Source organism: Scyliorhinus canicula, chromosome 6 (assembly GCF_902713615.1).
Source record: "Scyliorhinus canicula chromosome 6, sScyCan1.1, whole genome shotgun sequence".
NCBI lineage: Eukaryota > Metazoa > Chordata > Chondrichthyes > Carcharhiniformes > Scyliorhinidae > Scyliorhinus > Scyliorhinus canicula.
Genome location: NC_052151.1, coordinates 126976808 through 127004123, shown reverse-complemented (window position 1 = coordinate 127004123; position 27316 = coordinate 126976808). Strand labels below are relative to the sequence as shown.

General features: G+C 46.8%; 1 protein-coding gene across 2 annotated transcripts in view; it reads right to left on the bottom strand.

Moving 5' to 3' along the window:
* Positions 1-27316, bottom strand: part of LOC119967486 (microtubule-associated protein RP/EB family member 3-like) — a 124457-nt gene that overhangs the window by 29073 nt on the left and 68068 nt on the right. The window contains exon 6 of one of the 2 annotated variants that reach the window (XM_038800108.1): positions 24569-24665. The exons of the other annotated variant lie outside the window; for it this stretch is intronic. Coding sequence (XP_038656036.1) covers positions 24573-24665 — 93 coding nt within the window. The 3' untranslated portion in view covers positions 24569-24572. The remainder of the gene's footprint in view (positions 1-24568; positions 24666-27316) is intronic. 2 annotated transcript variants of the gene reach the window in all.

The following is a 27316-nucleotide window of genomic DNA, read 5'->3' as shown; positions in this document are numbered from 1 at the left end:
TTGCAACCCCTTCCATAAACCTTCAATCTCTCCACCACTGACGAACTGTGGCAGCCGAGTGTACCATCTGCAAGATCAGGAACTCACCAAGGTTCCTTAGGCAGCACCTTCCAAACCCCAACCACTACTATCTAGAAGGACAATAGCAGCAGATAGCTTGGAACACCACAACTTGGAGTTTCCCCTCCAAGAAACTCACCACCCTGACTTGGAAATATATTGTTGTTCCTTCACTGTTCTGCCACTGGGTCAAAATCCTGGAATTCCCTAATTAACAGCACTGTAGGTGGACCTACACTTCATGGACTACAGGGGTTCAAGAAGGCAGCTTACCGGTACCTTCTCGAGAGCAACTAGGGATGGGCAATAAATGTTGACTCAGCCAGCTCCCACTGTAAATAAATTTTTAAAAAGTTCCCCACACTGCCATTACCATCAAACGAGGGATCAACCCTGGTTCAATGAAGACTGCAAGAGGTCATGCTCCGAGCAGCATTAGGCATACTTAAAAATGAGGTGCCAACAACACAGGATTATTTGCATATCAAACAGCATAAGCAGCAAATGATAGGCAGAGCTAAGTGATTCCAAAATGAATGGATCAGATCCAAGCTCTGCAATTCTGCCACATCCAATCTTTAATAATCGTGGGCAATTAAACATCTCACTGGAGGAGGTGGTTCCACAAATATCTCCATCCTCAATGAAGGGGGGAGCCCAGCATATAATTCTAATAACAAGAATAATTTTTATTAATGTCACAAGTAGGCTTACATTAACACTACAATGAAGTTACTGTGAAAAGCCCTTATTCACCACACTCCGGTGCCTATTTGGGTACACAGCGGGAGAATTCACAATGTCCAATTCACCCAACAAGCACGTCTTTCAGGACTTGTGGGAGAAAACTGGGGCAGAGGAAATCCACGCAGACACGGGGAGAATGTGTAGATCCCGCATAGACAGTAATCCAAACCGGGAATCGAACCCGGGTCCCTGGTGCTGTAAAGCAACAGTGCTAACCATGCCACCAATTCTGAAGATAAGGCTGAAACATTTACAAAGATTTTCAACCAGTAGTGCTGAGTGAATGATCCATCTGAGCCTCCTCTGGAGATCCCCAGCATCAAAGATGCAGTCTTCAGTCAATTCAATTCACTCCACATGATACCAAGAAAACGTTGAAGGCATTGGATACTGCAAAGTCTATGGGCCCTGACAATATTCCAGCAATAGTACTGGTCTTGACCTCCAGAACATGCCATGCTCTTAGCTAAGCAGATCCAGCACAGCTACAACACTGTCATTGTGGGAAATTGTCAGGTATATCCTGTGCACAAAATTCAGGACAAATCCAACCAAACCAATTATCGCCCCATCAGTCTACTCTCGATCATCAGTAAAGTGATGGAGGGGGTCATCACCATTGCTATCAGTGCAACAGTGCTTACTTACTTAGCAATAGCCTGCTCACTGACACTCAGTTTGGGTTCTGCCAGGGCCACTCTGTTGCTGACCACATTATAGCATTGGTTCAACAAGGACAAAAGAGGTGAATTCCAGAGGTGAGGTGAGAATGACTGAATTACTGCACCTGATATCAAGGCAGCATTTGACCGAATGTGGCATCAAGAAGCCCTAGCAAAACTGGATTTAATGGAAATCAGGAGGAAAACCCTCCGCTGGATGGAGTTATTCCTGGCACAAAGGAAGGTTGTTGTGGTGTTTGGAGGTCAATCATGTCAGTTCCAGGACATCACTGCAGAAGTTCCTCAGGGTAGTGTCCCGGCCCAACCTTCGATCACAAGTAGGAATGTTGACTGAAGGTTGAATAATGTTCAGCATCATTCACGTCTCCTCAGGTACAGAAGCAGTCCATCAACAAATGCAGAAAGACCTAGACATTATCTCGGCTTGGGCTGACAAGTGACAAGTAACATTTGTGTCACACAAGTGTCAGGCAATGACCATCTCCAACAAGAGATAATCTAACCATTGGCACACTGACATTCAATGGCATACCACTGCTGAATCCTCCACTAGCAACATTTTGAGGGTTACCATTGACCAGAAACTGAACTGGACTAGCCATATAAATACTGTGGCTACAAGAGCAGGTCAGAGGCTAGGATCCTGCAGCAAGCAACTCATCTCTTGACTCCCTAAAATCTGTTCATCATCTAGGTACAAGTCAGGTGTGTAATGGAACAAAGTGGGCAGCACGGTGGTTCAGTGGTTAGCACTCCTGCCTCACAGTTCTAGGGTCCCGGGTTCAATACTGGCCTCGGGCGACTGTGTGGAGTTTGCACTTAAAAAAAATAAATTTAGAGTACCCAATTCATTTTTTCCAATTAAGGGGAAATTTAGCACGGCCAATCCACCTACCCTGCATATCTTTAGATTGTGGGGGCAAACTGCACACGGACAGTGACCCAGAGCCGGGATCGAACCTGGGACCTTGGCGCCGTGAGGCAGCTGCACTGACCACTGTGTTGCCCCCTGAGTTTGCGTAGGTTTCCTCCGGGTGCTCTGGTTTCCTCCCACAGTCCAAAGATGTGCAGGTTAGGTGGATTAGCCAGGCTAAATTGCCCCATAGTGTCCAAAAGGTTAGGTGGGGTTACGGGGATAGGGTGAAGGCATGGGCTTAAGTAGGGTGCTCTTTCCAAGTGCTGGTGCAGGTTCGATAGGCCAAATGTCCTCGTTCTATGTAAATTCTATGATTCTAACTCTCCACTTGACTGGATGAGTGCAGTTCCAATAACACTCAAGAAGGTCGACACCATCCAGGACAAAGCAGCCTGCGTGATTGGGTGGCTTCCACAAACATTCACACTCTCCACCACCGACGCACAGTCGCAGCCGTGTGTACCATCTACAAGGTGCACTGCCGGAACTAATCAAAGCTCCTTTGGCAGCACCTTCCAAACCCACAAGCATGACCATCTAGAAAGTTAAGGATACACGTGAACATCACCGCCTAGAAGTTCCCCTCCATCCTGACTAGAAAATACATTGTTGATCATTCACTGTCATTCGGTTAAAATCCTGGTACTCCCTAACAGCACTAATTGGACTGCAGTGGCTCAAAGCACCAGGAATTGATGGGATGCATCAAAGGATACTGAGGTTAGAGTGGAAATTGCGGAGATGCCTGCCATAATTTTCCAGTCTTCTTTAGTCTCAGGGGTGGCAGTGTCAGAGAACTGGTGAACTGCAAGTGTCACACCCTTGTTCAAAGAAGTATGTAACACTGGTTTGGCTTCAAATGGAGTATTGCATCCAGTTCTGGGCATAAGACGACAGGGAAGATGTGAAAGCATGAGAGGGCAGAAAAGATTCATGAGAATGGTCCAGGGCTGAGGAACCTGAGTTGCATAGACAGATTGGAGAAGTTGAGACAGTTTTCCTTGGAGAAGGGTAATTTGAAAGGAGATTTGACAGTGGTAGTCAAAATATTGAGGGATTTGGACAGAATAGATAGGACAAAACTGTTTTCATTGATGAAAGGATTGGGAATAAGAAGGCACAGATGTAACGTAATTGACAAATTTAGCAATGACGATGAGGTAAAGATTTTTCACCCAGCAGGTGGTTAGGATTTCAATGCTTTGCTTGAGAATGTGGTGAGACAAATTAAATCAAGGCGTTCAAGAGGACATTGGATTATTATCTGAAAAGGAAGAATGTGTAGGGCTGTGTGTAGGAGGCAGGGGAATACCACTAGGTAAATTGTTCACACAGAGAACCAGTGCAGACATAATGGGCTGAATTACCAACTTTTAAAGCATAAACTGTAATCAGTTCAGAATCTTCTGGATTTCTGGTACAGAAACGATTTGTAAGCATGGCTCCAGGAATGAGGAACTTTAGTTACATGAATAGATGGAGAGACTCAGACCATTCTCCTCAGAGCAAGTAGGTTGAGAGAAGATTTGATAGCATTTATTTTATTAATTTCAGGGATGTGGGCTTCACTGTCTAGGCCAGCATTTATCAATCTTCCCTAATTGCCCTTGTGGAGCGAATAGAGAAGAACTGAACCTATTGTTGGGAATCGTCGAGAACTAGAAGACACTCATTTATAATCATTGTCATAAGAGCCAAAAGTGGCACGTATGAATTTGTGGTTAGAAGCTGAAATGTACAGAGTCACATAACTTTTGAAAGAGAAACAAATGCAGGGGTATTGGACAGAGCGTGAGGTTGGGACTAGCTAAATTGTTCTTCCAGAGAACCAGCACAGATTTGACAGGTTGAACGGTCACCTTCTGTTCAGTATCTGATTCTACAATTTTACAAAAGCCAGAAAGTTATACTAACCTCCATCAAACAATAGTTTAATCTCTACTATCTCCAATTCTGGGCAACACAGTTTAAGAAGGAAGTGACGGTTTTGGAGAGGATAGAGAGAGATTTACTATAATGGCTCCAAGGGTGAGAGATTACAATTATGTGGACAGACCGGAGAAGCTGGGATGGTTCTTATTAGAACACAAATGGCCAAGAGAAGATTGACAGAAGGGTTAAAATCGTGACGGGTTTGGATATAATAAATTAAGAAAAATTTGCCAATGGCTGGAGAGCTAACAATCAGGGGGTACAGATTTACAATTGTTGGCAAAAGGACCAGAGGTGACAAGAGGAATTTTTTCTCACACGTCAAATGGTTATGATTTTGACTGCACAGTGTGATAGGGTGGTGGATACAGGCTCAATATTAGTCAATCAAAATGAAAGAAAAAAAACTAAGGAAATGGGGAGAGGGTGGGACTAAAAGGGTTTCTCTTCGAAATAGCCTCCTTCCGTACTGACTTATTCCATGATTCTAAGAAACTGTGGGATAGTGGAAGTTCAAATGCGCATAATGCACCTGGCATCCTTTGTCTTCATCATTGTATGCCGTACACAATTCAGAGTTAACTGTTGATGTTGGGCAAGTTAAACATTCATGACAGCTGTTTACTTGCATCATGTTATCAACACAAATAAAAGTGCTGAGAAAATGCCCAAATTGTAGCATTATTTAGGAAAGATTAAGCTAATTTTGATAATTAAATGTTTGAACATTTAATTTTATATTAGGATTGCGCCCCCCCTGATGTTTGCACTTGCGATTGAGCCGTTGGCAATCGCATTAAGAAGTTCGGGAGCATGGAAAGGAATAGTGCGGGAGGGGGATAGAGCATAGGGTATCCTTATATGCCGACAACTTGCTGCATGTGTCGGAACCGAGTGCGTCGATAGGAGGAATATTGGAGCTACTGCTCCTGGACCTGGACAAGAGTGAGGGCAAGGACTCACTTTAGGTATCTGGGGGTGCAGGTTTCCTGGGAGTGGGGGAGGCTTCGCAGGTACAACATCACTAGTTTGGTGGGGAGAGTGAAAGCCGATCTGGTAAGGTGGGATGGTCTCCCTCTGTCACTGGCAGGTCGGGTACAGGCGGTTAAAATGAATATATTGCCGCGATTTCTGTTTATTTTTTAATGCCTACCGATTTTCCTCCCAAAGGCTTTTTTCAAGGAGATTGAGGGAAGGAGTAACTCGTTCATATGGGGAGGGAAGGTGGCAGAGTGAGGAAGGTGCTACTACAGAGGGGAAGGCAGGCAAGGGGTTTGGGTCTCCCGAACCTGATGTGCTACTACTGGGCGGCGAATGTGAAGAAGGTGCGGTGCTGGGTTAGAGTGGTTGATTCCCAGTGGGTCGGAATGGAGGAGAGTTTGTGCAGGGGGTCGGGACTGAAAGCACTAGCAACAGCGCCGCTCCCGATAGCTCCCGGGAAATACTCAGGGAGTCCGGTAATAATAGCTTCATTGAAAATATGAAGGCAGTTTCACCAACACTTCAGGTTGGGGGCAGGGACAAGGGAAATGCCGATTCGGGGGAACCACAGATTTGAGCAATGGAAGTGGGATGGAAGTTTTCGGAAATGGGAAGAGAAGGGGATTAAGATGCTAAAAGATTTGTTTCTTAGGGGTCGGTTTGCAGGATTGAGGGAGCTGGAAGCGAAGTATAGGCTGGAGCAGGGAGAAATGTTTAGATACATGCAGGTTCGAGATTTTGCCAGGAACGAGATACAGCTTCCCGAGGAACTGGCCTCCACATTGCTGGAGGAGGTGCTGATGACAAGAGGACTGGAGAAGGGGATAGTGTCAGCGGTGTATGGAGCTATTTTGGAAAAGGATAAGGCACCACTGGAAGGAATCAAATGCAATGTCGGAGGAAGAGTTGGGAGAGGTTATAGAGGAGGGGGTCTGGTGTGAGGTGCTCCGGAGAGTAAATGAGTAAATGCCTCCACCTCATGTGTGAGGTTGGGGCTGATACAGCTGAAGGTGGTATACAGAGCGCACCTCACGAGGACGAGCCGATTCTTTGAAGGAGTAGAAGATGTATAGATGTATGTGAGAATTGCGGGGGAGGGGGGGGGGGGGGGGGGGGTGGCGCTAATCACGCTCATATGTTTTAGTCCTGTCCAAAGCTAGAGGAGTACTGGAAGGAGGTTTTTAGGGTAATTTCCAAGGTGGTGCACGTGAAACTGGACCCAGGTCCCCGGGAGGCCATATTCGGGGTGCCGGACCAGCCAGGGTTGGAAACGGGTGCGGAGGCAGATATCGTAGCCTTCGCCTCGTTGATCGCCCGAAGGCGGATCCTTCTGGGATGGAGAGCAGCCTCTCCACCCTGTGCCCTGGCGTGGCGGGGGGGGACCTGTTGGAATACTTGGCCCTTGGAAAAGGTTAAGTTTGCACTGAGGGGAAACTCAGAGGGGCGCTACAAGTCATGGGCATTATTTATTATGCACTTTCAAGAACTGGATAACATCGAACATTAGTTGTTGGGGGGGGTGTATATTAAGGATGACTATGGGTAATCCCTGATTCCTTTTTGTCATTTGTTTGTGTAAACATGAGGACTGATGTTTGGGGGTTGGTGGGAGGATGGGATCGTTGTTATTGTTATGGGGATTGACATATCTGTTGCTGATTATTGTTTATTGTTGGTGGGTGTAAATTCGAGAGAAAATGTGAAAAAGGAGAATAAAATATTTTTTAAAAATGAGGATTGCAGTAACAAGACTGCATAAAACTGCTATTTATCATTAGTCCAGAATCCACAGCTACTTTCAACAACAAAAATAAGTCTTAAATATATCTTTTTATTCCGATCTATTTGAATTACTACAGAAGTTTGAATGAAAGCATGTCAATTATTTAAAGTTTCTCTTAAAATAACATCCAAAGGGTCAATCGTCATATTAAAGCTACATTAAATGCTCACATTATGAAGCTAACTCTTGCAAAATTCCATCATGGACTATTGGAAACATGGCGACAGCAGCAATTTGATGGAAATATGTACTATTTTAGCATTGATGAGTAGGGGCTGAGAAAATATAAAAATAATTTATTCTCTTGATTTGTTGGTGCATTCAATTCTTTCATACAGACTTATTATTTACTACAATAGTATTGAATCTTGTTAGTAAAATATGCAGGAGAATTTACAGGGACAATGTTAACAGAATGGCTACTCTTTATATAGCCAGTTTTAATTGGGATTTGGAAACTTGGGAATGTTTTTCAAATTACAAAAGGTATAACCATTTTGATTACTTTAGTTAATACAACTAAACTAACAGCAAGGAAACTGACTGTAAAACAATAGAAATGATGAACAACTTGCCGATGTTTCAGGGGCTGGTTTAGCACAATGGGCTAAATCACTGGCTTTTAAAGCAGACCAAGGCAGGCCAGCAGCACGGTTCAATTCCCGTACCAGCCTCCCCGAACAGGCGACTAGGGGCTTTTCACAGTAACTTCATTTGAAGCCTACTCGTGACAATAAGCGATTTTCATTTCATTTCATTTCAACTTCTATATGCTCAGATGAACACAAAGAAACTCAGTTGTGTATGTTACATAGAACATAGAACAGTACAGAACAGGCCCTTCAGCCCTCGATGTTGTGCCGAGCAATGATCACCCTACTCAAACCCACGTATCCACCCTATACCCGTAACCCAACAACCCCCCCCCCCCCCCCCCCCTAACCTTACTTTTTAGGACACTACGGGAAATTTAGCATGGCCAATCCACCTAACCCGCACATCTTTGGACTGTGGGAGGAAACCGGAGCACCCGGAGGAAACCCACGCACACATGGGGAGGACGTGCAGACTCCTCACAGACAGTGACCCAGCCGGGAACCGAACCTGGGACCCTGGAGCTGTGAAGCATTTATGCTAACCACCATGCTACCCAAGTACTTTCAGCCTTAAAAGATTAAACATCTTCAGAACATTATCTGCATTATTTGAAAACTATAATGTTTAGAATTTAACCTTGTGAAACACACATTGATATTTTAAGTTACAATTTTATAGTTAAAGTTAGAGTTTTAATTTCATAAACCATCAAATTGAAATATAAGTTTAATAATGCTAAGTTAAGATGATCAGAACTTATGTTCAGCATGATTTCTGCATTTGCTGCACTTATGATTCAGTCAATTTCCAAGAGTTATTCTTGGAATTGTATCATAGATTACATAGAATATACAGTGCAGAAGGAGGCCCATCGAGTCTGCACCGACCCACTTAAGCCTTCACTTCCACCCTATCCCCATCACCCAATAACCTCTTCTAACCTTTTGGACTCTAAGGGCAATTTAGCATGTCCAATCCACCTAACCTGCACTCCTTTGGACTGTGGGAGGAAACCGGAGCATCCGGAGGAAACCCACGCAGACACGGGGAGAACGTGCAGACTCCGCACAGACAGTGACCCAGTGGAGAATCAAACCTGGGACCCTGGCATTGTGAAGCCAAAGTGCTAACCACTGTGCTACCATGCTGCCCCATCTTTGATGGTAGAACCTTATGGCTACAAGTACATTGATAAAATTAATAAGTATACGGTCTTATATCTGGTTTATGTAATTAAAATAGCTATACAAAATGTACAATGAAGTTCATCAGGTCCTTGGCAACATCTATGTGAGTTGAGTGTGAAGATTAACGATCCAGTGCTCAATTATACTTACGTTAACTGGTGGCTGTGACAGTTGCTTTATATGAGTCAATACGTGGGAACGACTCTGGGCCACTTTAGACATCACAATATAACCCTAGACAAAACCTAGTCTGAATCAATTTCTCCTACAATAGCACTTTAAAATCTGTTGCCCAATATTGGACAAGTTTCAAAAGTGATGTGCTTTTATACTGCTCACTTCAAGTTTTACTTAATTTCAGATGAAAAAAACAATGACCAGAATTTGGAAATAAAAATAATAGTGAGGCCATCAGCAGAACCTTTGCATCAACAGTGTCTCACTTTGGACTCAACATCGAAATGCATGGAAGTGCGTGAACTTGTAATACTTAAATAAGAGATACACACTAAACTTGACAAAGTAAACTTGACAAAGATAGGGGGCGGGATTCTCCCTTCTGGGGACTAAGTCCCCATGCCCGCTGGAAAACCGGCGAGAATCACTCTGGACTTTTTCCTCGAAGGTCCGGGGTGATTTTCCGTTATCCAGGGGGCAAGCAGAGCCCATGTGCGTCCCGCAGCTCTGGCTGCTGGGAGGGGCCCTGCTAGCCAGATCGCGCATGTGCAAGTGGGTCCGCGCATGCTTGTGGTGGCCCACCTCGGCGTGGGCGTAAACGACGTGGCGGAGCCACACAGCGCGGAAGGTAGGTCCCTCCCACCACCGCGGCTGCTGGTCCCAGCTCCCGCTGGGTGATACCACATGTAAACCACGGCAGCGGGAGTTTGGCCAGTCAACCGCGGAGAATCGCCACGGGGGCCTGTTCCAATGGCCCCGACCGGCGTTGCGTCGACCGCCCGTACGAGACTGGCGGATCTACGGAGAATCACGGAAGTGCCATCGTGCCGGATTTCCGGCGTGAACGGCTATTATCCGCCCTGCGCCGGGATCGGGATCCCGGGGCGGAGAATCCCACCCAAGGTTTGTTCATTCCAGTGTATTTTTTTCAAGATGTAATAAGTCTTAATTCCTGCCTGACAAGCTGTTACTAGAAACTAACTTTTACATATGGGGGTCTCATTCCATTAGATTTGAATTATCAGTGGACATTTAAAAATTTTTTATTTTTTAATTAAATCTCACTCTTACTTTTTCTATCTTAACCCCATTTTCCTCTTTATTTTACTTTCTGTTCATGATTTGGAATTGAATTAAATATTGGATTGGATTGGATTTGTTTATTGTCACATGTACCGAGGTACAGTGAAAAATATTTTTATGCGAGCAGCTCAACAGATTATTAAGTACATGGGAAGAAAAGGGAATAAAAGAAAATACATAATAGGGCAACACAAGATATACAATGCAACTACATAAGCACTGGCATCAGATGAAGCATACAGGGTGTAGTGTTAATGAGGTCAGTCAATAAGAGGGTCATTTAGGAGTCTGGTGACAGTGGGGAAGAAGCTGTTTTTGAGTCTGTTCGTGCCTGTTCTCAGACTTCTGAATCTCCTGCCCGATGGAAGAAGTTGGAAGAGTGAATAAGCCGGGTGGGAGGGATCTTTCATTATGCTGCCCGCTTTCCCCAGGCAGTGGGAGGTGTAGATGGAGTCAATGGATGGGAGGCAGGTTCATGTGATGGACTGGGCGGTGTTCACGACTCTCTGAAGTTTCTTGCGGTCCTGGCCGAGCAGTTGCCATACCAGGCTGTAATGCAGCCAGATAGGATGCTTTCTGTAAAAGTTGGTAAGGGTTAATGTGGAAATGCCGAATTTCCTTAGTTTCCTGAGGAAGTATAGGCGCTGTTGTGCTTTCTTGGTGGTAGCGTCGACGTGGGTGGACCAGGTTAGATTTTTGGAGATGTGCACCCCATGGAATTTGAAACTGCTAACCATCTCCACCTCGGCCCCGTTGATGCTGACAGGCGTGTGTACAGTGCTTTGCTTCCTGAAGTCAATGACCAGCTCTTGCTGGCATTGAGGGAGAGATTGTTGTCGCTATACCACTCTACTAGGTTCTCTATCTCCCTCCTGTATTCTGACTCGTCGTTATTCGAGATCCGGCCCACTATGGTCGTATCGTCAGAAAACTTGTAGATGGAGTTGGAACCAAGTTTTGCCACGCAGTCGTGTGTGTACAGGGAGTAGAGTAGGGGGCTAAGTACGCAGCCTTGCGGGGCCCCGGTATCGAGGACTATTGTGGAGGTGTTGTTGTTGTTCATTTTTACTGATTGTGGTCCGTTGGTCAGAAAACCGAGGATCCAGTTGCAGAGTGGAGAGCCAAGTCCAGGTTTTGGAGCTTTGATATGAGCTTTGCTGGGGTTATGGTGTTGAAGGCGGAGCTGTAGTCAATAAATAGGAGTCTGATGTAGGAGTCCTTGTTTTCGAGATGCTCTCGGGATGAGTGTAGGGCCAGGGAAATGGCGTCTGATGTGGACCGGTTGCAACGGTATGCGAATTGCAGTGAATCAAGGCGTTCTGGGAGTATGGAGGTGATGCGTTTCATGATCAACCTCTCGAAGTACTCCATTACGACTGAAGTCAGGGCCATCGGACGGTAGTCATTGTTGCTTGGTTCTTCTTTGGCACCGGTATGATGGTGGTCTTCTTGAAGCAAGTGGGGATCTCGGAGTGGATTAGGGACAGGTTAAAGATGTCTGTGAATACCTCTGCCAGCTGGTCCGCGCAGGCTCTGAGTGCACGACTAGGGATCCCTTCCGGGCCCGTCGCCTTCTGAGGGTTCACTTTCAGGAAGGCCGATCTGACTTTGGAAGCTGCGATGGTGGGTATGGGTGAATTATGGGCTGCTGGGGCACTCGACAGCGGATTGTTGGTTACCTGCTGGAACTGAGCATAGAATGCATTGAGTTCATCGGGGAGGGGTGCGCTGCTGCCAGAGATACTGCTCGGTTTTGCTTTGTAGCCCGTTATGTTGTTTAGTCCTTGCCACAACTGCCAAAAGTCTGTCTGTGATTCTAGCTTGGTTTGATATTCTCTCTTGGCATCTCGGATGGCTTTGCGGAGGTCGTACCTGGATTTCTTGTATAGGTTAGGGTCGCCTCAGATCTGTCCTTTAGTAGGGAGTCAATCTCGAGATTGAGCCATGGTTTCTGGTTGGTGAACCTACGTACTGCTTTCTTTGGCATGCAGTCGTCCACACATTTGCTGATGAAGTCTGTGACGGTGGTGGCATACTCATTTAAGTTGGTCGCTGAGTTCTTAAATATGGACCAGTCCACTGTCTCTAAGCAGTCACGGAAGAGCTCTTCTGTCTCCTAGGACCAGCACTGCACAACCTTCTTAGCTGGATTCTCCCACGTGAGTTTCTACTTGTATGCCGGGAGAAGGAGTACTGTCTTATGGTCTGATTTCCCAAAGTGCGGTCGGGGGATGGAACGGTAGGCGCCCTTGATTTTTGAGTAGCAATGGTCAAGAGTGTTGTCGCCCCTGGTGGGACTGGAGATGGGCTGGTGGAATTTTGGCAGTACACTCTTGAGGTTGGCCTTGTTGAAGTCTCCGACAATGATGAACAAGGCCTCCGGGTGTTCTGTTTCGTAGCTGTTTATAACAGTGTGCAGTTCGTCCAGCGCCTTCCTCACTTCTACCTGGGGTGGAATATAGACCACTGTGATAATGGCTGAAGTGAACTCATGTGGAAGATAGTATGGGCGGCCCTTCACGGTCAGGTATTCCAGGTCTGGGGAGCAGTAGGTCGCCAGGGTCGACACATCCAAGCACCAGGAGGAGTTAATGAGGAGGCACACCCCTCCATCCTTCACTTTGCCTGATGATGCCGTGCGGTCCGCCCGGTGAATTGAGAAGCCTTCAGGTTGTATGGCACAGTCCGGTGAGGAGGGGGTGAGCCATGACTCTGTTTAACAGAGCACACAGCAGTCTCTTACTTTCCTCTGAGAGGTAAGCATTAAGTTCATCCAGCTTGTTTTTGATCGCTTGGACGTTTGCCAGGGGTATGCTGGGGAGAGGGGTCTTGAAACCGCATTGCTTCAGTCTAACCTGCAGACCGCCGCGTTTCCCTCGCTTCCTCGGTCGGCGGCTGCTGCTGGATGATCCTGGGATCCGATGGGAGACATCAGCCCTTGTGGAAGGTAGGTGGTTGCGTCTGGTGGGGTTAGGGCGCTGTTTACGTATCCGGGGTCGCGTCTGGCAGGGCCCCGGTTGAGGTAGAAGGGTTGCTAGGGGAGCATGTTTGCGATCCGGATGAGTCCCGGCGTTCTGCAGGCACGGGAACCCGGCGTTCTGCAGGCACGGGAATACCTTGCAGCGCGTTTGGGTCCCCGCGCGCGGTTTCCGCCGTTTCTGGGGTCCTGGGTCGTGGGCAGGGGCTTCCTGAGGTCGGTCTTGAAGTAGGCCCGGTCGGGCCTCCACGTGGATTTTTCTTTCTTCCATAATTTACAAAGAACAGTACAGCACAGGAATAGGCCCTTCAGCCCTCCAAGCCTGCAATGATAATGATGCTTGTCGAAACTAAAACCTTCTGCACTTCCGGGGTCCGTATCCCTCTATTGCCATCCTATACAAGTATTTGTCAAGATGCCTCTTAAACGTCACCATCACACCTGCTTCCATCACCTACCGTTTAGCGAATTCCAGGCACCCAGCAGCCTCTGTGTAAAAAAAACTTGCCTTGCACATCTCCTCGAAACGTTGGCACTTGCAACTTAAACCTATTAATTACCCCTAGTAATTGACTTTTCCACCCTGGGAAAAGCTTCTTATTATCTACATTTCTGGTTAGACTCCATGTTGCTCAGTAAAGATTCTTCAGTCTGATGAGGTACGGTATTACTGCATAGCCTGCTCACACAAGCCTGGAGATGTGTCAATTGAGAATGAGTGTCTAATCATAGAATTTAAAGTGCAGGAGGAGGACAATCATTGTAATTTCCAGCCTAAGAGCCCACAGTAAGTATAATGATTCACTGCAGCGTCCAAAATCCAGGCTAATAAAAATTCTGTGAAAGAATTTCATCTGTTTACTCAAAAAACATGCAATGTTAGAAACATGCTGACATTGTTGATTTCTTGTTAGTGAGAAAGAGCTTTCTGTAAGACATTGGAATTAGTGGTACATGGTTTTAAGATCAATCATTTTTCAAAAATTCATGCATGGGATATGGGCTTCACTAGCTAGGCCAGCATTCATTGCTCATTCCTAATTTCCATTGAGAGGATGAAGCTTCCTTCGAGAAGTGCTGTAGTCCATGTGGTGTAGATACACCCACAGTGCTGTGAGGGAGAGAGTTACAGGATTTTGGCCCAATGATGGTGAAGGAACGGCGAGATATTTCCAAGCCAGTATGGTGAGTGGCTTGGATGGCAAGTTCCAGGTGGTGGTATTCCCATGTGTCAGCTGCTCTTTTCCTTCAAGATGTTGGCAGCCCTGGGTTTGGAAGACTCTATCCATGGAGCCTTGGTGAGTTCCTGCAGTGCATCGTGTAGAATTATACACACTACCGCAGATGCCAATCAAGAGGGCTGCTTTGTCCTGGATGGTGTCAACCTTCTCGAGTGTTGTTGGAGCTGCACTCATTACATTACACTCCTGACTTGCACCTTGTAGATGATGGGCTACTTTGGGGAGTTAGGAGGTGAATGACCAGTCCTTGTAGCCATAGACTTTATATGACTTGTTCAGTTCAATTTCCGATCAATGGTAATCCCCCACGATGTTGATAGTGGAAATTCAGTGATGTCAATGAGCGATGGTTAGACTCTCCCTTATAGAGGTGGTCATTGCCTGGCACTTAAATGGCACAAATGTTACTTGCTACCTTTCAATCCAAGCTTGGATATTGTCCTGGTCTTGTTGTATTTGGACATGGACTGCTTCAGTATATGAGGAATCGTGAACACTGTGCAATCATCAGCTCCACTTCTGACGTTATGATGGAAGGATGGTATTGGATGAAGCAGTTGAAAATGGTTGGGCCTAGGACACCCCAGTGAGGAACTCCTGCAGTGATGCCCTGGGGCTGAGTTGCCTGATCTCCAACAACCACACTCATCTTCCTTTGTGCTAGGTATGACACCAAACAGCGGAAAGTCGTCGTCTTCCCCCCCCCCCCCCCGACTCCAATTTTACTAGGGCTCCTTGATGCCACATTCAATCAAATATGGCCTTGATATCAAGGGCTGTCATTCTCATCTCACCTCTGGAGCTCAGCTCTTTTGTCCATGTTTGAACCAAGGCTGTAATGAGGTCAGGAGCTTGGTGGAACTCAATCTAGGCATCAGTGAGCAGGTTATGCTAAGCAAGTGCCACTCGATTGCATTGTTTATTTAAGAATGTTTTCATAATAATCAGAACAACCTGAAACAATCAAACAGAAAAATACAATAGAAGAAATAATATTTTTTTAAAAGCAAAAACATCCACAACACACAAACAACTTAAATACAAAAACGAACCTAAACTCCTCCCAACAGCTAATGGTGACTACCATAAGACATAGGAGCAGAATTAGGCCATTCGGCCCATCGAGTCTGCTCCGCCATTCACGGCTGATATTTTCTCATCCCCATTCTCCTGCCTTCTCCCCATAACCCCTGATCCCCCAACAGGCGCCAGAGTGTGGCAACTACCTCCTTAAAAAAGAAATAAATGGTTGAATGGTTGTCATCTTAGGTAGTACCTCTCCACCGACCCCCGAGTGGTGAACTTGACCTTCTCCAAATACAGAAATGACAGTAGGGCACCCAGCCAAGCAGAGGCACCAGGCGGAGTGGGACACCTCCACCCAAGCAAAATTTGCCTCTGGGCTATCAATGAAGCAACGGTGAGGACATCTGCCTTCATCCCAGACTGTATCACTGGCAAATCTGACACCCTAAATAAGGCCACCAGTACACGGATCCAAATCTACACGGAGTCTCTCCGCCATGGTGTTAAACAAAGAAGCCCATCAATTTGGGAAAGGACCAGAACATATGCGTATGGTTAGACAGACCCCATTGAACAACCTGCTCATCCTAGTCCTGGTCAAGTGTGTCCAATGCAAAACCTTAAACTGAATCATGAAGACTTAGAGGGTGGCATGGTAGCACAGTGGCCAACACTGTTGCTTCACAGTGCCAGGGGCCCCGTGTTCGATTCCCGCTTGGGCCACTGCCTGTGCGAAGTCTGCACGTTCTCCCCGTGTCTGTTTGGGTTTCCTTCGGGTGCTCTGGTTTCCTCCCTCAAGTCCCAAAAGATGTGCTTAATAGGTGAATTGGACATTCTGAATTTTCCCTCTGTGTACCCGAACATGCGCCAGCGTGTGGCAATTAGGGGCTTTTCACAGTAACTTCATTGCAATGTTAATGTAAGCCTACTTGTGACAATAATAAAGATTATTATTAGTTGACCCTGTGAAGGGCCTCACTTCACACCTTACGGCTTTGAAAGCAGACCAAGGCAGGCCAGCAGCACGGTTCGATTCCCGTAACAGCCTCCCCGAACAGGCGCCGGAATGTGGCGACTAGCGGCTTTTCACAGTAACTTCATTGAAGCCTACTCGTGATAATAAGCGATTTTCATTTCATTTCATTTCATAGTACTCACCCTCCGATTTTGCCCTCACACCATTCAACAGAGCAGAATCCGTTGAAAGGATGTGACAATATAGACCACCCATCAAGGCTGGCCAGAGATAGAATCTTCTTCATCAGGGAAGAGGGTGGCTCCAGAGGAAAGGAGGGAAAAGATTTACAAGAAAAATCGTGAATTTGGAAATACCTAAAAGTTCCAGCTGGAATTTCTTAGTGAACTCCTTAAATCTAGCAGACCACGGTTTCACCCCCACACCCAAAGATGTGCAGGTTAGGTGGATTGGCCACGCTAAATTGGCCATTAATTGGTACTCTTAAATTTATAAAAAAATAACTAGCAAAACCCCTCTATGAACAGGTCACCAAACCCTTCCATTCCCAAAATTTAAACGTTGAGTTAAACCTGCTGGTAAGAAATGGTGATGACTACATATGGGGGCTAGCGAAGACAAGAAAAGGAGCTCGAAATGCTGCATAAACTGCTTCCAAATTCAGAGGGAGGAGGCTACCACTGGATTCAATGAAAATCCAACAAGGGAAAAGCAACGGTGCAGTAACTATTGCATGAAGACTCAAGGTAGCGCAATTCCATTTGTCCCCATATGGAACTGGGATCGCTAAACCACACAATATTTCCTGAATATTGGCTGTCCAATAATAAAACAAAAAAATTGGGATGGGCCAGGCCCACCGAATATCTGTGCCTTTGGAGCTGAACCCCACGGATTCTGGGAGTCCTGCTACCTGCCCAAATGTAAGAAGATATCAATTTGTTGACCTTAATAAAAAAGAATTTGGGGAGAAAATGTGGAGGCACTGAAACAGAAATAAAAATCTCGGGAGTACGTTCATTTTAACAGTCTGAATTCTCCCCGCCCAGGATAGAGGGAGGGTTCCTCCTCTGCAAGTCTACCTCGATACCACTAACCAGACTAGAGTAATTTAATTTATGAAGTGAGGCCCAACTGTGGGCCACCCGGACCCCCAGATAACTTGTCTTGGCAAGGCTAAAAGGTAACATCCCCAGTTGGGCTAACCTCCCAGGGGGGTTGATTAGGAAGCATTCACTCTTCCCTAAGTTCAACTTGCACCCAGAGAAGAGGCCAAAAGTGCTAAGTAACTTCAGTATGTCATCCATGGATGGTACTGGGTCCGTAATGTACAGAAATAGGTTGTCCACGCAAAGGGACACCCATACTCCAGCCTTCCCTGATTCATCCTCCTCCACTTAACAAAGGACCTCAACGCTATACCAAGCAGCTCTATTGCCAGAGCAAACACGTATAGGGACAGCGGACAGCCCTGCCTCATGCCTCTGTTCAAAGGGAAATAATCAGAGTTCAGGCCATTCGTACGAACACTGACAATAAACAAATCCAAAAAATAAATTTGCAGCCATACCTCCCAAAGATCTCAAATACGCCCACTCCACTCTATCAAATGCCTTTTCAGCACCCAGTGATACAATCACCTCAGGCACTGAGGAGGGGAAAAGATAACATTTAACAGGCGACGTATTTTGGCAGACAATTGTCGACTCTTCACGAAGCTCGTCCGATCCTCCAAGATTATATTTGGGAGGCAAGGCTCCAGCCGAAGCGCCAGCACCTTGGCAAGGAGCTTGACGTCAACGTTCAAAAGTGAAATACATCGATACAAACCACATTCTGTCAAGTTTTGGTCCCTCTTAAGAAGCAGAGATAGAGGCCTGAGGGTAGAGGGCAGTGATCCCTGGAATAGGGAATCATCGAACATGTCCAAAATTAGAGGCACAAGCTCTGAGAACTTCTTAACACTTTGACAGATTGCATCAATCCAATACATTTTAAAATTTCATCAGGGTGTAACGGGGATTCCAACTCACTGCTTCTCTCCACCTCAACAGTTGAAATGGGTAGGCCGCCCATAAAGTCAGACACAACCGATCCATCCGCAGGAGGTGGTAATCTCATTTTGCCCCTCTTCAGATTAGTGCGGCTTTGGAGTCTTTTTACCGCAGTAAAAAGACTCCAAAGCCGCACTAATCTGAAGAGGGGCAAAACGAGATTACCACTCGAATTGCATATCTGTGAGATCTCCCGGGAGGCTGCCTGCCGTTACAGCTGGTGAGCCAAATGATGACCTGCCTTCTCCCCAAATTCAGGTTGCAATTGGCTTACGCCCTGTTAGTAGAAAATAGTTTGAACTGTGTTTGCCGTATTTTTCTACTCGCCAACAACTTTGGGGTAGGATCAAGCGAGTATTGGTGGTCCACCTCAAGAATGCAATCTAACAGTTCTGCTGCTCCACCTTCGCTGTCCTCACCAAATGCGCTCTTCATGGAGATAACTTCCCCCTAAGGACCACTTTAAGGGTTTCCCACAGCATGGAAGGTCAGACTGACTTGGTTTTGTTACATTTCATATCGTCCTCTATGGGATGTACGCTCACAAAACTGTGTTGCGTCTAACCTCCATAGTGGACGTTGGGTGGGGCCAAACTCTAGTCGCAACTTAATGAAGTGTATGGCATGGTCAGAAATAACAATCCCTGAATACCCAGTCACTGCCACTGAAGGGTGAGACAGGGAGGCCTATCTAGAACAACAAAATCAATCTGCGAATATACTTGATGAAAATGTAAAAAAAATGAAAAATCTTTATTGCTTGGGTGCAAGATCTATCCCCTCCACCTGCATCATGAAAGACGACAAAGCCCTAGCCACCCCCAGTGTAGCAAAAGATTTAGGCTTGGAACGATCCAAGACATGATTCAGGTCCCCACAAAAAATAAACTGATGCGTGTAAATGCTAATCACTGGGGTGCTCACCAGGGAGCCACAGACAAATAAGGTATCGACCACTGGAATCAGCTATAATCTGAATGGGTGGCACGGTAGCACAGTGGTTAGCACTGTTGTTTCACAGTAGCGGAGTCCCAGGCTCGATTCCCGGCTTGGGTCACTGTCTGTGCGGAGTCTACACGTCCTCCCTGTGTCTGTAGGGTTTCCTCCGGTTGTTCCGGCTTCCTCCCACAGTCCAAAGATATGTGGGTTAGGTGGATTGCTCATGCTAAATTGTCCTTAGTGCTCAAAAAGATTAGTTGGGGTTACTGGGTTAGGGTGGAGATGTGGGCTTAAGTAGGATGCTCTTTCCAAGGGCTGGTGTAGACTCAATGGACCGAATGACCTCCTTCTGCGCTGTATACGTTATGAGACCAAAAACTGAACCCTAAATCGCCGCACCCCTGGCCCTACCATCGAAATCCAAATGAAAGACCTGCTCCACCCACCCCTTGCACAGTCATCTTGATTGCATTGTTGATAACCGCTTCCATAAATTTAATGATGATCAAGAGTAGGCTGATGTGGCAGTATTTGGCCGGATTGAGCTTGTCCAATTTTTTGTGGACAGGACTCTTGTATCTTGTATCCGACGAAAGAGGTTGAAAGAGAGAATAACCCGGTGGGAGGGGGTCTTTGATTATGCTGCCCACTTTCCCAAGGCAGCGGAAAGTGTAGACAGAGTCAATGGATGAGAGGCGGGTTCACATGATGGGCTGGGCTGAATTCACGACTTTCTGTAGCTTCTTAAGGTCTAGGGCTGAGCAGTTGCCATACCAGGCTCCGTTGCAGCCAGATAGAATGCTTTTTATGGTGCATCTTTAAAAAATTGGTAAGAGTCACCGCGGACATACCGAATTTCCTTAGTTTCCTGAGGAAGTCTCAGTGCTATTGTGCTTTCTTTTTTTTTATAAATGTTTTTTTATTGGGTTTTTGAACAAAGTATATTTACCGTTATGTACACAGGATAAGAGACATATATATATAATATACACATATATAGAAGAGAAGGGCACACCCAAACATACCAAAGGAAATAGTTTTGCTGGCATTGAGGGAAAGATTGTTGTAGTGACACCATGCCACTATGTTCTCTATCTCCCTATTGTACTCTGACTCATCGTTATTTGAGATCTGACTCACTACAATCAGGTCATCAGTAAACCTGTAGATGGAGTTGGAGCTGAATTTTGCCACACAGACGTGTGTGTATAAGAAATATGATGCGGAGATGCCGCCGTTGGACTGGGGTGAGCACAGTAAGAAATCTTACAACACCAGGTTAAAGTCCAACAGGTTTGTTTCAAATCACTAGCGTTCAGATTTCACCTGAGGAAGGAGCAGTGCTCCGAAAGCCAGTGATTTGAAACAAACCTGTTGGACTTTAACCTGGTGTTGTAAGACTTCTTACAATGAGAAGTATAGTAGGGGGCTACGTACGCAGCCTTGCAGGGCCCCAGTATGGAGGAGTATTGTGGAGGAGGTGTCATTGTTTATCATTACTGCTTGCAGTCTGTGGGTGAGGAAGTCGAGGATCCAGTTGCAGAGGGAGGAGCCAAGTCCTAGGTTTTGGAGATTTGATATGAGTTTATGGGATTTGGTGTTGAAGGCGGAGCTATAGTCAAAGTCCGACGTGGGAGTCCTTGTTGTCGAGATGCTCTCGGGATGAGTGTAGGGCCAGGGAGATAGAGTCTGCTGTGGACCGGTTGTGTTGGTATGCGAAGTGCAGTGGATCAAGGCATTCTGGAAGTATGGAGTTGATGTGTCTCATGACCATGTTTAGAAGGCGAAGTTGCTTCAGTAGGTTTTGTATAATTTTGGTGTAATAAACCCAGTGGGATAAATTTTGAGCTCATGCTAGCCATCAGTGAGAAGAGCAAGCGCAAAATCTGGAATCGTAAAACGTGATTCTCTCCGGCGAGATCGCGATTTTCAACCCCCTGGCCAGTGGAGTAATGCGCAACAGGTCGTGGGAGCCCAGGAACCTAATTTTAACACATTAGCATGTCATTAGCGAGCACTCATTCTGGAATTTCCCCCCTCATCGAACATTCAACGGGTCCAAGCATGACAACATTTACAACAGGTTTATATAAACGTGAACCTGGCGACCTCACCGCCGAAGGAGATTTTGGAGTTGAGCTCTCAGTTAGCCATCACCCTCCAGGGTGTTCAATGCCAGGATGTACTCAAGAGAACACGAGAAACACTGATAAGTTGAAATCGGGGTGAGGGAAGGGGTTCAGTCTCTAAATCTCAGGGGAGGGGTCGTTCGCAAACATTACCTTCTCTTCATGTCGGGGTGCCACTTGTTATAAGGAGGTCTGAAGGCTAGCATGCAGGCATCGCTTCCCTTATCCACCTTGCTGGTCATGTGCCAGTCCATAGTGGGAGCTGGAAAGTGGGTGGGAGGAGGTGAATACAGAGCGTCAGCACTGGGGGTGACTGTGAGATAACTGGGTAGAGTTCCATTTGAGGACAGGTTGTAAGGGAAGAATTGGGGACTCAAGAATGAGTTGTATCCCTTCCTCATGTGACATGAAGACCGGCTTACTGGAAGGAGGTCGACTGCATTGTGAGTTGAACCCCACATTCAGGCAGCACTGTGAGGACAAAGGCATTAAGCTGCATGGAAGATCAAATCCAGCACGGTAGCATTGTGGATAGCACAATGGCTTCACAGCTCCAGGGTCCCAGGTTCGATTCCGGCTTGGGTCACTGTCTGTGCGGAGTCTGCACATCCTCCCCGTGTGTGCGTGGGTTTCCTCCGGGTGCTCCGGTTTCCTCCCACAGTCCAAAGATGTGCAGGTTAGGTGGATTGGCCATGATAAATTGCCCTTAGTGTTGGGTGTGGTTACTGGGTTATGGGGATAGGGTGGAGGTGTTGACCTTGGGTAGGGTGCTCTTTCCAAGAGCCGGTGCAGACTCGATGGGCCGAATGGTCTCCTTCTGCACTGTAAATTCTATGATCTATTTGCCAGGGAAGTTTGATTGTCAGCCATTGGTGTTGTGGTCGATAGCTGTGGTTGATGGAAGGCTGGTCAAGTCTGCAGCTCTTGTGACCTCGGAGAAAGATGGTGCCCTCTCATGATGTACTTGTCATGGTCACTGCAGGCTTCACTTAAATCAGCTGTGCCTCGTCTGCCACAAGAGGCACTCATTTTCCTGAAATGTAACCTCACCCTTCCTTGACTAGTCAATTGTGCCAATGCAATCTGCAGGGCTAAACATCAGTGCCACTGATTGGAGCTAAGTTCTTAACCCTTTGGAAGCATTGGCCTCAAACATGGATCTTCAAGCATTAACATTACACAGATAACACTGTGCAAGCTGTGATGCGATGGTGATCACTCACTCCGTTCAAGGTTATGACGGGGTGGGCAGCTTTGAAGTCCTCTGTGAGGATGCACATGCTGGTCCCATGCTTCAACTGCCCTTTCACCTAACGCCAGGGTTGGAGCCATATGTCACTGACTCTCGAGAGTTCACGTGCCTCATCCAGGTAGAGTTGTGAAGGACAACTGGGGAAGTGGCTACTGTGTGACGGGGGGGGAGAGACTCAGTGGAAAAGCACTCACATTGGGTGATGCACATGGGTGGGAGTCCCAGATCCTGAGAGGGCCGAGGGTCAGGGCATTGTCAGGATTTCTCATTCCTCACTTTGGTGCTCTCCATTTCAGCGCATGATTCTGGAGAATCATGGAGCCAGTTGAGTTGTTTTTTTCTACTCAGCGATCAAGCAGCAGCAGAGACAGCGACATGCCACTGCACATAACCAGGAACTGCGCTCTGCAGAGGAAGGGGAAGCTGGGCTCCTAGCTGCTCTGGGAGCAGCACCATCGCCTTGTAGGAGACACTACTGGCATAGGGTCTACCGGCTTCGGACATCTTACCTGCGTTTGTCCTGGGGGATGGTGGCCCATCTTTGCCAGGTCCTGCAAGAGCTGGCACTACATGGAATGGGAGGACACCCATGGCCCATGCCCGTTAAAGTTAGCGACAGTCTGAACGTCTATGTGAGCGGCTCATTTCAGGACAGCACCGGTGCTCTGTGTGGCATTTCCCAGGCAGGCGCACGCAAATGTATACAGGTGGTAACAAGTGTCCTTTTTACGAGGCCCACATATGTATAAACTTGAACCAGCATCAGGAGAGCCAGGACAACAGTACTATGGGCTTTGGCCACTTGGCAGGCATGCCCCAGATGCAGAGCGCAATAGGACTGAACCCATGTGGCCTCATGGTTTCCATGGTGTCATGCAGCTTCATTCATGCACTTCAAGGGATTCCACTCCCTCAAAATATCCAGATCGTTTGTGACCACACGATGCGCATAATGCAGATGTGTGCCCGTTTTCCTCACCCTCCCACTATGTCTAGTTGTATCCTCTGGATCCACAGTTGAGGTTGAGGTGACTTGCTGGCTTCTACGCCCTGTTGCCGAAGATGACCTTAGCAGGTGTCCCCTGGGGAGTGTAGACCTTGAGGGTCTGGACCTACTTTCAGACAGCATAGGAGCTGCAGGTTTACCCTCCTCGGTATCCTGGACTGGAGGACTGTGGCTCACAGGGAGCAGGGTGTCAGATGGGCTGGACATCCCTTGGTCACCTGGGTGGAGGTCCCCGGGCTGTGCTCCTGTCGATCCTCTTCCCTCTGGGTGCCAGGGGGGCCTCTGGGCACCTCTTTGGGATAGAGGGGCAGCTGTAGTGAGATCCAGAAACTCCACTGTTCACTGGCAATGACACTTCTGGATTCCCACCGTGCCTGCACCATGTCCTCAGTCATGGAGGTCATGAGCTGAGCCATGGAGCAGACATCGCCTGCACTAAAGTCTCCACTGGGCACCCCACCCTTGCACTGTTGGCCTCCTTGTGTAGGAGTGACGCCATCACCACGGACAGAAGGTGCTGGGACTCTTCCAATTGATCTTGCACTCCAAGGAGAAATACAGTCATCCATTCCTGATGCCTTTATAGCTCCAGCAGCTCTGGGACAACTGGACCCAGGGGCACATCATCGGCCAGGGGCAAGCAGAGTCCTGGGCTCCCGCATCCCTCCAAGAGTTGGTTCCCTGGGATATCCCAGCCTCTGCCTGCAGTGGATCTTCAATTATGAGGTGCTCACCAGCGAGTGAACCAGCAGCCTGCCTATTACTTAATCTCGAGGTGTAAGTATCTGCGCTGGTGGAGGATGTGGGTGACAGACGTAATACCTCTTCAATGGTGTGTCCAGGAAGTTTCCCTTGGAGCTGCTCGCGTACTTGGTATCCAGAGGGTACGAGGATGATCCGGGCTGGTCGAATGATTGCTCTGCAAGGGAAGGGTGATGGCATTAGTGCATCACGGGGGATAAATGATGGGACAATGTTTATTCACATGAGGCTTGAAGAATGACTATGTGTTCTGCAGGTTCTCACTTTTGTCTGCAGACCTCACTTTGCCCTCTGCACAAGGGTGGTCTTGCTCCTCCCCAGCCAGCTCAAGGGCTCTGTCCTCAAAGGGGGAGAGGCTTCTGAGCTTGCGCGTAACTCTGAGTGGCTACGCTTGCTTACACCTGTTATGCTCGGGGTTGTCCTCCAATGAGACAGATGGCAAGAATGTAGGCGGGAGTCCTATTAGTTCAGATGGTGATGAGGTGTGGCATGGGACTTGAGTGGGAGCAGCATCTGAGGAGCAGAATGGAGGAGATCATGGAGATTGGGGTTGGGGTCTCTTGAAAGGTGTTGGCAACCCACGAGGTGGCTGGGTAAGAGGTCACCTTGGAGGTGCCAGTGGTGTGTGACGGGAGGCAGTGAGAAACTGTAGGAATCAGTCTTATCCTGGCCCCGTGAAGAAGTTCATTCATCTTTCTGCAGCACTGTTGTCCTGTCCTTTTCTGTAGTAAGTTGGCACTGACTAAGGCTGCCATTGCCTCTAATTCGTGGATGCTGACCTTGCTGGATGCATATCTTCGTGACTGTGGATAGAGGACACTCCACCTCTGCTGCACAACATCCAAGAGCTTGGTCAGGGCTCCCACTTTGAATCGTGGTTTTGACTCGCTGGCAGCCATCCCCTCTAATGGATTTGGAAGAAGTGCTAGGGAAATGTTTATATGGAGCTCCCCACTGATTACAGAGACAAGTTGTCCCAGGGTGAGCGAATCAGCGGGAGGCCGCCACAAGTGGTTAAAAAAAATTTCAAAGAGGCTCAATATTCTGTGTGATTTCTTGCCGCTGACGGGATTTGCATCGGTTTTCACACTAGATCTGACACTTTGCCAAAGTTTGGTTAGATTCTGCCCAGCATTTTGGAAATTTGGAAATAAGTATTTTCATAACTTATACCTCATGCAAGTAGTTCAGAAACCTATCATAAGTACTTAAGAAATTGAAGGAGTAGGGCCTTTGGTCCCTCAAGGGCCGTCTACCATTCGATGGGATTACGGCTGATCTGCTCAAGGCCTTATCTCCAGTTTCCTGCCTCTTGTCTATAACCTTCGACTCCTTTGTAGATCAAACATCTTACCCAGTATTAAATACATTCGCGCAGCACGGTGGCTGTCGTTAGCATTGATGCATCACGCACCGTGGAGCCGGGTTCAATCCTGACCCCGGGTCACCGTCCATGTGGAGTTTGCACCTTCTCCCCGTGTCTGCGTGGATCTCACCCCCAGAACCCAAAAAGATGAGCAGGGTAGGTGAATTGGCCACGCTGATTGCCCCTTAATTGGCAAAAGGAATTGGGTACTCTAAATTTATTGGAAAAAAAAATGAATACATTCAATACCCAGAATCCACTGCTCTCTGGGTAAAGAATTCCAACAATTAGAGGCCCACTGAGAGAATAAATTCTTAATTTCTATCTTAAATGGGTGGAGACTCCTTATTTCGAAGATGTGCCCTCTAGTTCTGGATTCCCTGATGAGGGAAAATAATCCTTTCGGCATCTACCTTGACATGGCTTTGTTAAAAGTATTCAATGTGTTTTTTAAACATAATGGATGTTGAGGAGAAATATTCAGATTTCTCAGAAATTTAATTTTTAATCATTTGTCCTATATTAAAAGTTAAATAAATTAACAAAATTTCCTGTCAGTATTTGTACATTTTCTTTTTTTTTGAAAATCTTTTATTGGCTTTTCTCATATTTATAAACAGTTGTTACTTATACACATTACATTTTTCTTGCCCATGCTAATTTGCTTCATTTTACAGAGAGGTTTGTTTTGTCCTTCATGTGACTAACTGTACGTACGTTTTGCTGCCCTCTGGATCGGTCTATGATATCCCCCCTTCCTCCTCTCCTCCCCCCATTGGTTTCAGCACCCTTCCTCTTCTCTTGTGGTTTCCCATTTTTCTTCTCTCCCCCCTCCCCCCTCCCCAAACCAGGGTGCGCAGTCCTTCAGTTCTTCATCTTTTTGGTTTTTTTTCCTGGCTTACTCCTCATTGCTGGCCTCGAACAGGTTTTGCAACAGGCCGATGAACTGCCCCCAAGTATCCAGGAAGCCTTCCTCTCACCCTCGGATGGCGTACTTAATCTTCTCCAGGTGGAGAAATTCTGAGAGGTCAGCGAGCCAGCCTGCAGCTTTGGGTGGTGCTGCCGATCGCCAGCCGAGCAGGATTCTCTGACGTGCGATTAGGATTTGTGCAGTTTCCATTGGAAGAACTCGACTGAATGGGTCGAATGGAATTCTTCATTCCAAGCACATTCATGTCTTGTAAACATGTTGTTACAGCTTCTTGTTGTTAGAAGTTCCCCCCCCCCCCACAAAAAATCGAAATACTTCTTTTGTGAGAAGAGAACAATAATTCGCAACGTATTTATAAAAGAGCTAATTAGACCTTTATTCCCTAAACTGAACATTGTATGAAGATCTCACCAAAATAAGGAACAGTGAGGAAACTATAACATGAAGCAGAATAAACAGTCCATTATTCCGCTAATATTTTTACCCCTATTTACTTTTTCAATATGTCCTT